This window comes from Garra rufa, chromosome 25 (genome assembly GCF_049309525.1).
Source record: "Garra rufa chromosome 25, GarRuf1.0, whole genome shotgun sequence".
Lineage (NCBI taxonomy): Eukaryota > Metazoa > Chordata > Actinopteri > Cypriniformes > Cyprinidae > Garra > Garra rufa.
This window is the reverse complement of record NC_133385.1, coordinates 7,584,378-7,598,325: the sequence shown is the minus strand read 5'-3', so window position 1 is coordinate 7,598,325 and position 13,948 is coordinate 7,584,378. Positions and strand designations below refer to the sequence as shown.

General features: G+C 37.8%; 1 protein-coding gene across 1 annotated transcript; it reads right to left on the bottom strand.

The window, feature by feature from the left end:
* Nucleotides 1–1,993: 1,993 nt before the first annotated feature.
* On the bottom strand, nucleotides 1,994–11,768 carry prnprs3 (prion protein, related sequence 3). The gene is made up of 2 exons (XM_073832016.1): nucleotides 11,653–11,768; nucleotides 1,994–5,871 (listed from the first exon to the last, which is right to left on the bottom strand). Exon 2 carries the CDS (start codon nucleotides 5,867–5,869, stop codon nucleotides 4,169–4,171), a length of 1,701 nt encoding a protein of 566 aa, XP_073688117.1. The 5' UTR covers nucleotides 5,870–5,871; nucleotides 11,653–11,768; the 3' UTR covers nucleotides 1,994–4,168.
* Between the last annotated feature and the right edge of the window lie 2,180 nt (nucleotides 11,769–13,948).

Sequence of the window (13,948 nt, the reverse complement as noted above, 5' to 3'; positions counted from 1 at the left end):
CTCAAGAAACTTTACATTCCCTCGCCAAAACTTTTGCATTCACTCATGCATTCTCTTGCAAAACTTGCATTCTTTTGCATTTTCTCGCAAAACTTTTACATTTACTCACAAAGATATTTGCCTTCCCTCGAAAACCTTCATTCTCTTGCAAAAGAGAACGCATTCTGAGAATTCTCATGCATTCTCTCACAAAACGTGCATTCCCTTGCAAAACTTTTCCATTCTCTCACAAAGATATTTGCCTTCCCTCGAAAACCTTTGTTCTCTCGCAAAATTTTTGCGCCCTCTTGCAAAGATATTTGTTTCCTCCAAAACTTTCGTTCTCTCGCAAAACTTTTGCGCTCCCTCGCAAAGATATTTGAGTTTACTTGAAAAACTTTTGCATTACCTTGAGAAACTTTTGTGTTCCCTTGTAAAACTTCTTCTCTCGCAAAGATATATTTGCATTCCCTCGCAAAACTTTTGGGTTCTCTCGCAGATATTTGCGTTCTCTTTTGCATTCTCTCAGGCATTCTCTCGCAAAACTTCTGCATTCTTTTGCAAAGGTATTTGCGTTCCCTCGAAAACCTTAGTTCTCTCGCAAAACTTTTGTGCTCTTTCGCAAATTAATTGCGTTTCCTCAAACTTTTGTTCTCTTGATAAACTTTTGTGTTCCCTCGCAAAGATATTTGCGTTTCCTTGCAAAACTTGTGTTCTCGCAGATATTTGCATTCTCTCGCAAAAGTTTTGTTTTTCTCTTCCAAAGATATTTGCGTTTCCTCGCGAAACTTTTGCATTACCTTGAGAACTTTGTGTTGCCTTGCTCCCGAAATCATAATGAGTATGTACTTCTTTTTATTTAAGTAATTACTTTACAACTGTTAAAAAGTAGTATGGATGCAAGTAGTATGAATTAAATTCAGTCTACTGCATATGCCATTTAACTACGAGTAGGTCATCTGGGTACTTTTCCCTTACTGTTTTACAAATACTCTAAATTCAGACATACTGATCTTCTCACATACTGTTGTTTTTTTTTTTTTACAGAGTTTAGGTCCAACCCTAATAAAACACAGCTTGTTTTGAAAGTTTATAAAGATTTTTGGAGTGCAGGCTGGTGGTAGTACTCCATATGTGGCGATTACGTTGTCATGCATTTATCCAGTTTTATAGTCACAAGACCAATACCTCAACATCAAGCCTCCAACATGAAGATTTTATCTTGGACATTTATAATCTTAACCAACAAGAACCAACAATGGTCAACTAATCATTTTATTTCACAGTCAATTCTAATTCAGTTGGAAACTTGTGTACACTGTACAATCTTTTGTTAGTCTTTAGTCTTCATCACTACCAGTGTCCTGTTTATGGCTTGTGTCAATATCTCATGTGTGATGTCTCATTTTGCATCATTAACAGAAACATATTTGTTTTTGTGCGTTTCTGCCTGATTAAGCACAGTAATGATCACCAAACAAGGGATTTTCATCTCCTGTGATGCACTGTTGTGCTGAAGTCTTCTTCCCAAGGGTTCATTCATATTCCAAAACATAGGTGAAGATAAATGATTCTGACAGTTTTGCACGTTTTCGCACAATTAGTCCTATATTTGGATTTTGCCACTCCTCATAGTCTTAGAACCACAACAGACTAACGGTTTTCCACTTGGGGTATAATTAAGTTGCAAATTAGTTAGCTAATATTTTGCATGTGTCAACATGAGGAGTACACTTGAATGGATATCAAAGACAAAAACAACAAAATGACTCCTCCAAAAGGAACTATCACAATACACTGAACACAGGTGAACATTTAGCTTACCTGACACCACAATAGAAAAACTGTTTTTGCTTCAGGGACCAGATTCTACATTGGGCATCAAGTGACATCTGTAAACAAGAAGTAAATGAAACATTAACATGAACTGGAACAACTACTAGGCCAAGAACGAGGACAAAAACACTCCATCCTATGACCTTTTCTAAAAATATGAAACAGGCAGAGTCAGAACTAAGGTGCATTTAATCACTTTAATCCTAGTGATGGTAACATTATACACACTTTTAACATTCACAAAATCTCAAAGGCATAACAATACATATGCAGCTGAGAAAGAATAAAGGCGTTTAGGATTGCCTTCTACTGGTCATCCAGTGGTCGCCACAGTCCTTCTACATAAATGATTAAGCAAAGTGCCAAGCTGGGTTGATAATCTACTTGAATATTCAGCAGTAATATTCAGAAAACCACAGCAAGTTACTGATAAAGATCCAGCTTTATATAAATTTATTTTTCTTGTTTTATTTCATTGAGTTGAACTGCATTAGTGTTATAGTATATCTGATATGAATGAAACTTACACACAGGGTTATTATCGTACACATAAAAAACCCAAAATGGTTATGATCACAAAAACATTCATTAAGAAGCTATTCACACAGAAAGTGCTTTTCCATTTAAAAAGTGGAATGAAAAAACCCAAGGTCTTTGAATGTCTTTTAATTTGGCACTGCATTCTAAAAAAATGCAGTGTTTGTGTGTTTTTACTTCAAAAGAGTCTGATGTTTATACAGCAAAACAATGGAGTAGAATGCAAAAGCACATTCTTTGTGAACGGCCTCTAAACAGTAAAAATAACAAAACAGTGGAGAATTGTGAAAAACCTATATTAATAATTTAAAAGAAATAAATACATCAGTAGAAAGTTTATCTCGAAGTTAACAGTCCAAACAATCAAAGATAATTCTACAACACAAAATTGTCAATATGTACCACACAAGTAGGAGTGCCATCAAAAGAAATGAACTGGAAGCTTCGGAGCCCCTGAAGGGACATGGTGGTTGGAAAAAAAAATTTCCGTTCCCTCGCAAAGATATTTACGTTCTCTTGCAAAACCAGTTGAGTTTGGACAACACTTCCTGTTTACTTATAAGTTAGTGGTTCATAGACTTTCATTTTGAACTTGCACTCAAGTAGAAATACAGTCAGTTCTTACTTCAAGGCACGGTTTTGGTACATTCTAAAATGGTTAACATAGCTTAATGTAGTAAAACAGTCACATTGGAGGCCCAAATTCAGTATTAATAAATACTACTAATACTTTTAAAATTAATAACTTTACTATTAATAAAGCAAATAGCCATGAACACAACATGCTAATGTACGTTAAGCTTTTTCTCCCCCATAGAAAATGCTTTAATTGTAGAAGATGCTTAAGGTAGGCTAATGGGCAAAGATGGTAATATTAAAAGGCCAAATCTGGTACACAGTTTATTAATAAAATATATTATGCACAGGAAAGCAAACGAGCCTAGAACATGAACAGAATGCGCAGCGTTATACGTGTTTTCTCCCCTGTATAAAAACATTATAAACTCTTAATGTGGCTTAATGGATTACCGCGTTGCTTGCCTGTACATAGTATATTTTTTAATTAAGCATTTTCTTTCTATGGGGGCTACGCTTAATGTGTAATTTAGCGGGTATGTTCATTTTTTTTTTACATTTTGTAATGTCCCAAAACCGTGTCTTGAACTGAGCACTGACTGTATTTCTTTATACTTGAGTCCAAGTTCAAAATAAAACTCAATGAACCGCTCCATTGTGAACACACAGAGTTGTATGAACCACTGCAAGCTGTAAAGTAAACAGGAAGTGTTTGTCTGAACTCAACTGATTTTGCGTGAGAAGGCATGAGATGTAAAAAATATTTTTTCATCACCATGTCCCCTTTAGGGACTCCGTAGGAAGCCACCATTCTATGTTACAACAAAATATCCACGGTTTCTGTTTGCTGTTGCCATAAAATACGTCAAATGCCAATGCCATGCACAATTTTGTTTAAACTGGAGATAATAAAGGGTCCATGCTGAATGCTGTCTTGAAGGGAAGTTGGTGTTCATCAAAACACATGCGAGAAGGCAGCAGTGATGGAAGGTGAATGTTGTACAAAAAATGGACTGTTTGCAGTTATTTGTAGCTTCTTTGGAAAATGTGGGCTCATGACAAATTGTTAGGTGGCTCATGTTGCAATTAAGTAGAGTAACTATACAGGAATCACTGTGAGAAGTGTCAGTACTTTCTCTTGAATCTTCACTAGTCTTTCGAGAATACCTTCTCCAAAGTCTCTAAACATCCAAGACAAACTGCTGACTCAATGGCTTTACGTGTAACCTCTTCCAGAATTTCAGTGTAGAAGGGAACTGAAGATAAGTGACAGAACGCTAGCAAAGAGTAGCATGACTCCATGGCCATAGGGTCCAGGTAAGTCACCACTACCTTTGTTGGTTCCAACATCTGCATTACTGCGATCTTGCACCTGTTTTTCTGCATGTTGTTCCGCGTAGACCATGTACATCTCAACACAACGTCGTGCTTTCATTTGCTCAATTAGCACAGGATAGCCAATCTCCATAATGCTAACAGTGTCATTGTCGTCATCATCAGCTTCTGCGTTTCTTCTCTGCGTCTGTTGTTGAGGTTGACTGGGTGTTTCGGGTGGGTGTGAGGTTACAGATGAAGAGTTTACGGACATGTCTCTTTCTTTGGTGCTGTTGTTGCTCGTGCTGTTTTCTTGAAGACCAGTAGGATCCTCAACTACTTCTGCTGCTTGAGCCTCAACGAAGTCAGTGGACCTCCTTGATCTTCCTTCCGGATCCTTACGGAGCAAGTCTGTTCTCTTCACACACTTGTCCATGAAGCTATCGTAGGACTGTGGTGGAGGATTCTGGAAGATGTCATGAGGGTTAACGTTTCCTTGTCCAGCAGAGGTCAATCCTCCACCTGGGCTTCCACCTTGAGTGTTAGTGTTCCCGTTCACGTTACTGTCAGGGGGAGGTTGGCCGTAACGTTTGTACATGTAGTTATTGTAGTAGTATTCCTCTTGTTGGTTGTGGAAATTGAAACGGGGGCGAGGGAAACTTCCGAGGCCATATCCCAGAGCCATACCGGCTACTGCCCCAGCCCCAGCAGCCAAAACTGCCTGCTTGCCAAATCCCTTTGATTTATATGAAGGGGCCATACCCATGTTCTGCACTGACTGGGCGAAAGGTGATCTGCCACCTTGCCCATAACTACCGTAGTTGCCACCATAGCCTGGGCTCATGATTTTGTTGCTGGGGTTCCAGTAAGGATATTGTGCCGCTCCTGGATATCCACCTGCACCTGCACCTGCTCCTGCTCCTGCAAAACCTCCACCAAACTGATTAGGGCTGGAACCTCCACGGACTGGATAACCTGGATAAGAGCCTCCAGCTGGGTACGGATTTCCTCCAGGGTATCTGTTGGGATATGATCCTCCCCCTGGGTAACCACCCTGTGCTGGGTAACCACCTTGTGCAGGGTAACCACCTTGTGCAGGGTAACCACTACGCCCTGGGTAATTACCTTGTGGATAACCACCTTGGGCTGGATAACCACCTTGGGCCGGATAACCACCTTGGGCCGGATAACCACCTTGGGCTGGATAACCACCTTGGGCCGGATAACCACCTTGGGCAGGGTTACTACCACGCCCTGGGTAGCTGCCTTGGTTTGGGTATCCACCTTGGTTGGGGTATCCTTGACCTGGGTTAGAGCCTGCTGGTGGATATCTGCCCTGCCCGGGATACCCGCCTCCAGTACCAGGGTAGGGGGGTGGATTCTGGTTTGGTACTTGAGGTTGGCGAGGATAGTTTCCAGGGGACGACTGTGTCCCACGAGATGAAGTGCCTTTATTGGTGTTGCTGCTGCTGCTACTGCTGCTGCTGCTGCTGCTGCTGCTACTTCCACCTTTGTTTGAGCTTCCACCAACTTTGCCCCAGCCTCCGCTTTTACTGCCACCCCCTCGTCTGGCCACAACTGACACCACAAGTGCCAGACAGAGTAACAGTACTGTTAGGCGACCCATTTCTGTTGAAAAAGACAGAGAGGTTCAATGAAAAGAGATCTTTTTGCTTTTCAAAACTGTCAAATGAGATGTCAAATTTTCCAAGTTCCCGAAAGGTTCCAAAATTGGAGACAAACTGCTGCTCATTGACGTGAGTTGACAAAGTTTCACATATACACAACAACATTTTCAAAATGATTTGCGTTTACACATATCCACGAAAACTGCCAAAAACTCTGTATTACATTTGCCAGGCCAGTAGTTGGTGCATTGTTTGCGCTTGCCTTAAAAATCGACACATACTGTGCACATACTAACACGTTCTACACACGTGCATGACGTCACCATTTACAAAGATTGCCGTATTGGGTGTTTACATGAAAACGATCCATTTTGAAACCCGTTTTCAAAATTTAATTAAAAAAACTTTCAGTCCCCAAAACGCCATTGTTGTGTAAATGAACAGGCAAAACAGCATTCCCCATTTTTGGCTGAAAACGTAGTCGTGTAAACGGCTGCTGAGAGAAGTGCGGATGCCTGTGAGATATTTGGCATACTAAATATCTGGACCTATCGGCAACACGTATAGTCACGGCGACGACCTACAGCCAATGAGAGAGTAGGGCTGGGCGATAATGCAAAAAAAAATTATCACGATAATTTTTTTCATATCAGTCGATAATTATCACGATAAATGTCAAATCTTTATATCTATCAATTTTAATGGCAGATTTTTACTCCTGAGTGAAAGAAAAACCAGACAGTTATTATTTATGGTTTATTGTCAGAACATGACAAATACTTTCCAAACAATGATCAATTGAGGTAGAATACAGATTAGAAAATTACTAGTAAAATCAACATCAATAGAATACAATATTATTAATATTAATAGAATATATAAAACGTTTTTATAAAAAAATAAGAACTGTAATATGATACAACACTTGTAACATGGCTCTGACTGTAAATGCAGAGTTTAAGTGATTTTTAAGTATATTTATCATTCAACAAAAATAAGAAAAGACTAATCTTTTCAGCATGCCAATCCCTTTGTGCAGCTGATTTAACACATTTTGTAAAATGTCTGACAATATAAAAAAAATAAATAAATAATGGCTCAGGGCTCTACGCTTACTTTTCTTGCTAGGAGCAATTTTAGGAGCACATTCTAAACAATAATCAAAACTCTTCCTATTACCAGGTGATATTTGACTCCTTTACAGGGGAATTTTGTTTTTTTACCTTTGTTTTTACCTTTTCATATGTTTAAAGAGGCTCAGAGGTGACATGAGTACAATCAAAACCATAAATTCATGTTGAGATTAATGTTTTAAATATAACATTTTGAATACAGAAATATTAAAGATTTAAATAACTGAACAGATCTGCCAGCAGATGGCGGCAAGACACTGATTTAATTACTGAATCATATCGTTCATTTGATTCGTTCGAACGGATGGTTCATTCGGGAATAAAAGCAAGTGACTCTCTTTATGAATGGGAAATTGAATCATTTCACTAGATTCGTTTAAAAACGCACGTTTCATTCATAAACGAAACACTGCTGTGTTTGAAAGGAGATGCGCGCAGTTGTGTCTCGTTTCAGATTACTTTTGACGACGAAATAGAGCAAAATCAGGCATAGTGTTGTAGTTAGTCATTGTAAGTCACTTAATAATAACTTCTTGTTTATTTAACTGCTGTATTAGATCAATATCTCATTTACAAACTCCCTTAAAAATTATTAAAAGCTGTCACTCATCTTAATTCGCAATATCACACAGCTTTATTATAAACAACGACGCTCTCTTTACTGCACAATCAGTCTCTTATTTACACTCTGTCTACACTTTATTTATGAAAGGATTCGTCAGATATCTCTGTGATATATTACTCAACATTGCAAAGAGTCGCACGAATTAATTTCTAGTCGCAAATTCGAGTGAAATGGTCGCACTGTAGAGCCCTGTGGCTATAAACTAAATACTGCGTGCGGCATCCAAAAGTGCAGGCTGCAAAATGCAAAACTATATTGTGATAATTATCGTTATCGAATTATGTTTATTTTTCACTGCAAATCAGTGGATAGACAACTTGGATTGCAAGCCTTTTGCGGGTTACCGTTTTTGACTCGCATGAGTTTGCCTGTCTCTTGCATGCTCTTATGTTATTTCCCGTATCAATTCTCGCATGTGTTTGGTTGTGTTTTTAGTAGGGCTGGATGATTAATCGAAAAGTAATCGAAACCAAAATTAAGAAACTCAAACCAAAGTAATTTTCCTATGTTAGTCATTTCATTTTTTTTAAATCCTGTTAATACTTTCCCAAAGTGAAAAAAATAATACAGCATGTGTAGTTGGCACTATATGGACATATATGACCATTGTGTTTGCGTCTTTTGCAGCATCTCTCGTGTGAGTGGCACATTTAAGATGCTGTGTCAAGTTAACAGAATTTAAACTTTTACATGCAGCGCCACTCATCGATGTCAGTTCCAAAACAGTGGACCAATCAGAAGACCACATGGGGCAAGCATTGCAAGTAGCAGGTAACTTGGCATGGCAGCTTTTGCAACATGGTGGAGCAGGCATAATGCCATTGTAAATGGCCAGTAAAAATCCTAGTGGTCAGCAAGAGTTGGCCTGCCAGCAATACCATCTTGCCCGTGCCCACAGCCAGATTATTTTAGTGGCCGGTTCTGAGAAAGATCTGTCACAATTTATTTAAATTCCCATTGACAAAGCGCTTGCTGTTCACTTTTACTTTCGATTTCGATATATTGTCAATTGTTTTGTTTATTGGTCTAATTCTTGTTTTGGATTTCCCTTTCTAATTAAACTTACATTGGGTTAGTCACTCAATTGTTTTTGTGCTTCATTCCCACCCTTTTGAATTATGTTGCATTGATAAGGAGTTATCACTAACTAAGACTGTTTAGTTGTGCTATCTTACAATCAATATATGGTAAATATAAGTAAAAGTGTTGTCTATGCAACCAGTTAAAGCTTGACATGGTGATGAGGTCTTAAAAGGTTAAAATTTAACTCCATGATTCCTGTATATACCCTGGAGTCACTGTACAGTGTAACAGTCTGTCACAGGCAATTAGATGCATCTTTCATCAATTAATTTCTTAAATTTTCCTTTGACTATGTTCTGGTCCACAATGTAGTGGGAATTTTTTTTTTGTGGCATGATGCCAAACTTGCTTGTCGACCCCTGACCTAAAGTAAACACTTGAGTAACAGGACAAGATCGCTGAGAGGAAGATCACATGCAACAGTGATCATGAGTCAGATTCACATATATAACTATGAGGGCGCAATCGAGGCAGAACGTTCAATTAATCAAGATTTTGATTTTAGGTTATATCATCCAGCCCTAGTTTGTAGACAAGGTGGCATTGTCTGCAATTCTTTCTAATGAGCCGTTGTGTAATGTATGATCCCTTTTTGCCAATCCATTGTGTAGTGTAAACACAACTGGAACTACATGATACCTCACACAGTCATGCAGTGTGAGAACGGCAGCGATTCGATGACTTTGAAAATCGTGCAGTGTGAACCCGGCATTAGATTGACTTGTCGTTACACATTACCACTGACAGAAAGTCAGGAGAGAGGTTGTAAACAACAGTAACAGAAAGGTCTTCAGTGACCAAAAACACACACAGTTTAAACATGTTTTATATACATAGCTGTCATAGCTATGCTTAGGACAAAAATCCTGGAAATTAAGAGTTACAGAGAATACATCTCAGTAACTATAAAGTTTTAAGTTCATTTACATAAGCTTATAAATTTAAACATCCATTTCCAAACGGTCTTACAAAAGGATCTTTTTTATATATATACAGGCCTATATACAATTTACCTTTCAAACTGAAATTCAAGCATCATCATGTCCTATAATAGTCTGGGTAACAAATGAACATATTAAATGCACACTGACACACATTCATACACTACCGGTCAAAAGATTTTTTTTGGTGTTTTTTTAAGTAAGTCTCTTCTGCTCACCAAGCCTGCATTTATTTGATATTATATTTTTATGATTTAAAATAATTGCTTTCCATTTGAATATATTTTAAAATGTACTTTATTCCTTTGATCAAAGCTAAAATTTCAGCATCAATATGCCAGTCTTAAGTGTCACATGATCCTTCAGAAATCATTCTAATATGCAGATTTGCTGCTCAAGAAACATTTATTATTATCAACATTTAAAACAGTACATTCTTTGAGGCTTCTTTGATAAATAGAAAGATCCAAAGATCATCATTTATCTGAAATAAAAAGCTTTTGTATCAATAATAACACTGAAAAGCTTGGAGCAAGTATATTTTTTATTTTGGGGGAAAGAAATTTAACATGATCAAACGTGATATTAAAGACATTTATATTACAAACAATTTCCATTTCAGAAAATGCCATCCTACAAGACATTTTATCCATCAAAGAAACCTGAAAGGTCTACTCAGCTGTTTTCAACATAATAATAAAAATAATAAATGTTTTTGAGCAGCAAATCAGAATATTAGAATAATTTCTGAAGCATCATGTGAATATGACTGGAATAACGACGCTAAACAAATCAGCTTTGAAATCACAAGAATACATTTCATTTTAAAGTATATTCAAATAGAACACTTATTTGACTTTGGATCAAATAAATGGAGGATTGATGAGCAGAAGAGACTTCTTTAAAAAACATTAAAATTTTACTGTTCAAAAACGTTTGACTGGTAGTGTACATAAAAGTTTTAAAGGAAAATGAAGGACTTTAACCAAACTGTGATCCCAGTAAGGGCGTTTTCCATAAACGTTGGGGTGGGGCAAGTCATCGCTTGTTTTTAAAATGTTCAAAATGATATATTATTTACACTATTTGTTGGTCAAAACAGTGCCTGAAAATTAGTCTTCTTTAGTATTTTTGCCATTTTGATCATTTTCCTCATACATTGTGACAACATGCCCCGCAATAGTGTCAACTTAAACCCTTTAATTTTACTATTTACTGCAATTACGACGGGACTGTTTAATAGTGAAGACATTATAGTTTGTCTCTCAATAATTTGACTCAAATCCAATCCTGACTGGAGTAAAAACGGGACAACTTGCCCCGGTCACACCTACAGTGCTCAGATTTATATTAACAAGAGGTGTGGCGTCATCCTGTATGATTGATTTCGCAAAAAATATCTAGTCTAACAACCTAAAACAGACTAGTTTCCGTTTATCTTGAGTATCGCAACACCTGCGTGACTAAACATGTACTGACAGGAATGAAAACAATATTTTTCGTGTGTATCTGTGAATCCCTGCTTAGAGGCCATTTCCGACATGTACGTTGTTCATGGCTTTAGGTCAAGATGCACTGAACAAAATTAAATCCAAGAGCTCAATATATCCGATAACATCAAACTGAATTCAATATTACGTTAATATTAACGTTTTATCTAACCCCATTAATTTTATTTTATTTGCCTTTTTATACGACATATTACGCAATTTTTCAAAACATGAGTGAGGCATATATTATATATAATATTTAAATATGAGTAGTGTCGATATGCCAATTTATAATAAATGTAACGTTAAACAATATCAAGTCGCTAGTCGCGGGTAAGTTAACGTTAAATTCACAAAGGCTTTAAATAGCGGGACTATATTAGGCGTGTGACCGTCAACTGCACCTGTTATTATAAAGCAAAACGAGTAGCTACAATAAACCAGTGGCCAATCATAACACAACCAGCTATGTTTACTCCAATAATAAACGTGTTTTAATCGCTAACGTACCTTCGTGTTGATTGCAGCTCTTTCTCCTGGGTGATTGTTGTCCCTTGGCTGTGCGACGCCGTTAGTGACGATGAAACTTTCCACTGGCGTGCGCGCTCACGAGATGAGTAACCGCCGCCATCTGCGCATGCGTATTGGCCGTAATCCTTTCTCTGACACAATTTACCAGAAGTGTCTTGGGGATTCTGGCCAGACCCCAATGTAATTATTCATTTAGGAGATGCTTTTTTCTCAACATATCCTTTCGGATGTTTATCAAAACACTTTACATCCAGAAGTAAACAAATGTGATGGTCATTTCAGTGTGCAGTAGGTTTCCATGTCACTGTCATATTTTTTTTAAATGAATAATTTAGGTTTACAAGATAGAAGATTTGTTTATTATAACCACTAAGTGAAAATAAAACTAATTTTAGGTTATCTACTCCAGTTTGAACTAAGTGACGATTTGAGCCACGTCTACAAATTAACCAGTTTAATTAGAAATATGTTTCGTGATGTTTTTAATGTGGTGTAATGTTGTCTATTTCAGTCTGCATCATCCTGTTACATAAAATCACATGCGCAAAAAAATACTTGAAAATATACTTACAAGTTGATTTTTATAAGGTAAGATAACAGTCTCAAATGGCTCATGAAAACAAAATTTCAAAATAGCTATTGCCTCTTTATTTCCATTATGTTATTATTTCTTTAATTTTAGGGCAGGGTCAATGCAGCTAGCTATCAGGAGATTTTGGAGCACTTCATGCTTCCATCTGCTGAAAAGCTTTATGGAGATGAAGATTTCATTTTTCAGCACGACCTGGCACCTGCTCACAGTGCCAAAACCACTGGTAAATGGTTTACTGATCATGGTATTACTGTGCTCAATTGGCCTGCCAACTCTCCTGACCTGAACCCCATAGAGAATCCGTGGGATATTGTGAAGAGAAAGTTGAGAGACGCAAGACCCAACACTCTGGATGAGCTTAAGGCCGCTATCGAAGCATCCTGGGCCTCCATAACACCTCCATGCCACGCCGCATTGAAGCAGTCATTTCTGCAAAAGGATTCCCGACTAAGTATTGAGTGCATAACTGAACATAATTATTTGAAGGTTGACTTTTTTGTATTAAAAACACTTTTCTTTTATTGGTTGGATTAAATATGCAAATTTTTTGAGATAGGAATTTTGGGTTTTCATGAGCTGTATGCCAAAATCATCAATATTAAAACAAAAGGCTTGAACTACTTTAGTTGTGTGTAATGAATCTAAAATATATGAAAGTCTAATGTTTATCAGTACATTACAGAAAATAATGAACTTTATCACAATATGCTAATTTTTTGAGAAGGACCTGTATTGCTCCTTTTTCATGGTGCCGTTTACTGTGATTAGGTTCCCTGGTCCACTGGCTAAAAAAAAACATTAGGTTCCCACCACCATGTTTGACAGTGGGGATGGTGCTCTTAGGGTTGAAGGTTTCTCCTTTTTTTTTTTTTTTTTTACACCAAACGAAGGCTACATCATTGTGGGCAAACAATTAAATTTTTGTTTCATCTGACTATAAAACAGAAGACCAGAAGTCTTCTTTGTCCAGATGAACATTTGTAAAGGCCAAGCAGGCTTCTGTGTACCTTATCTGAAGAAGTGGTGTCCTCCTTGGTCTGTGTCCGTGGAACCCAGCGGTGTGCAGTGTCTGTTGGACTGTCTGCCTTGAGATGTCGCCACCAGCAGAGCCCAGATTCATCAGGATGGCCTTGGTGGTGTTTTTTTTTTTTTTTTTACCTCTCTCACTATCCTCCTGGCCAGCACAGGTGTCACTTTTGGCTTTCGACCATGTCCTCTTGAGATTTTTCACAGTGCGGAACGTCTTGTATTTGTGAGCAGCCACAATGCACAGCCGCAGGTCCTCAGTGAGCTCCTTTGTCTTAGCCATGACTGTCCACAAACAAACAGCTGAGAGCTTCTGTTTTTCACCTGTTGAGTTGATTAACAGCTGTTCCCAATGAATCAGAGTAATTAGGATGCTTTAGAACAGCTTGGACTATTGGGAATGGTATAGAACTTTGGATTTTCCCATAGACTGTGACAGTTTGCAAAGGGTATACCCCCCCCCCCCCACACACACACACACACAATGATGCCTTTTGCACATTGTCTTACCTTTTGGGGGAACCCAGTGTCATTTCCAGTCAAAAATTTTTTTTTTTTTTTTTTTTTTTAAAGTAACTTTAAGCCAGATTTGCCAGAGGTATGAATAATTTCAGGCTTGACTGTATATACTTTTCAACCTCAAATGCTCGTCTTGTC

Excerpts from the sequence above, each read along its gene's own strand:
- prnprs3 (XM_073832016.1), bottom strand. The coding sequence starts at position 5,869 with ATGGGTCGCCTAACAGTACTGTTACTCTGTCTGGCACTTGTGGTGTCA.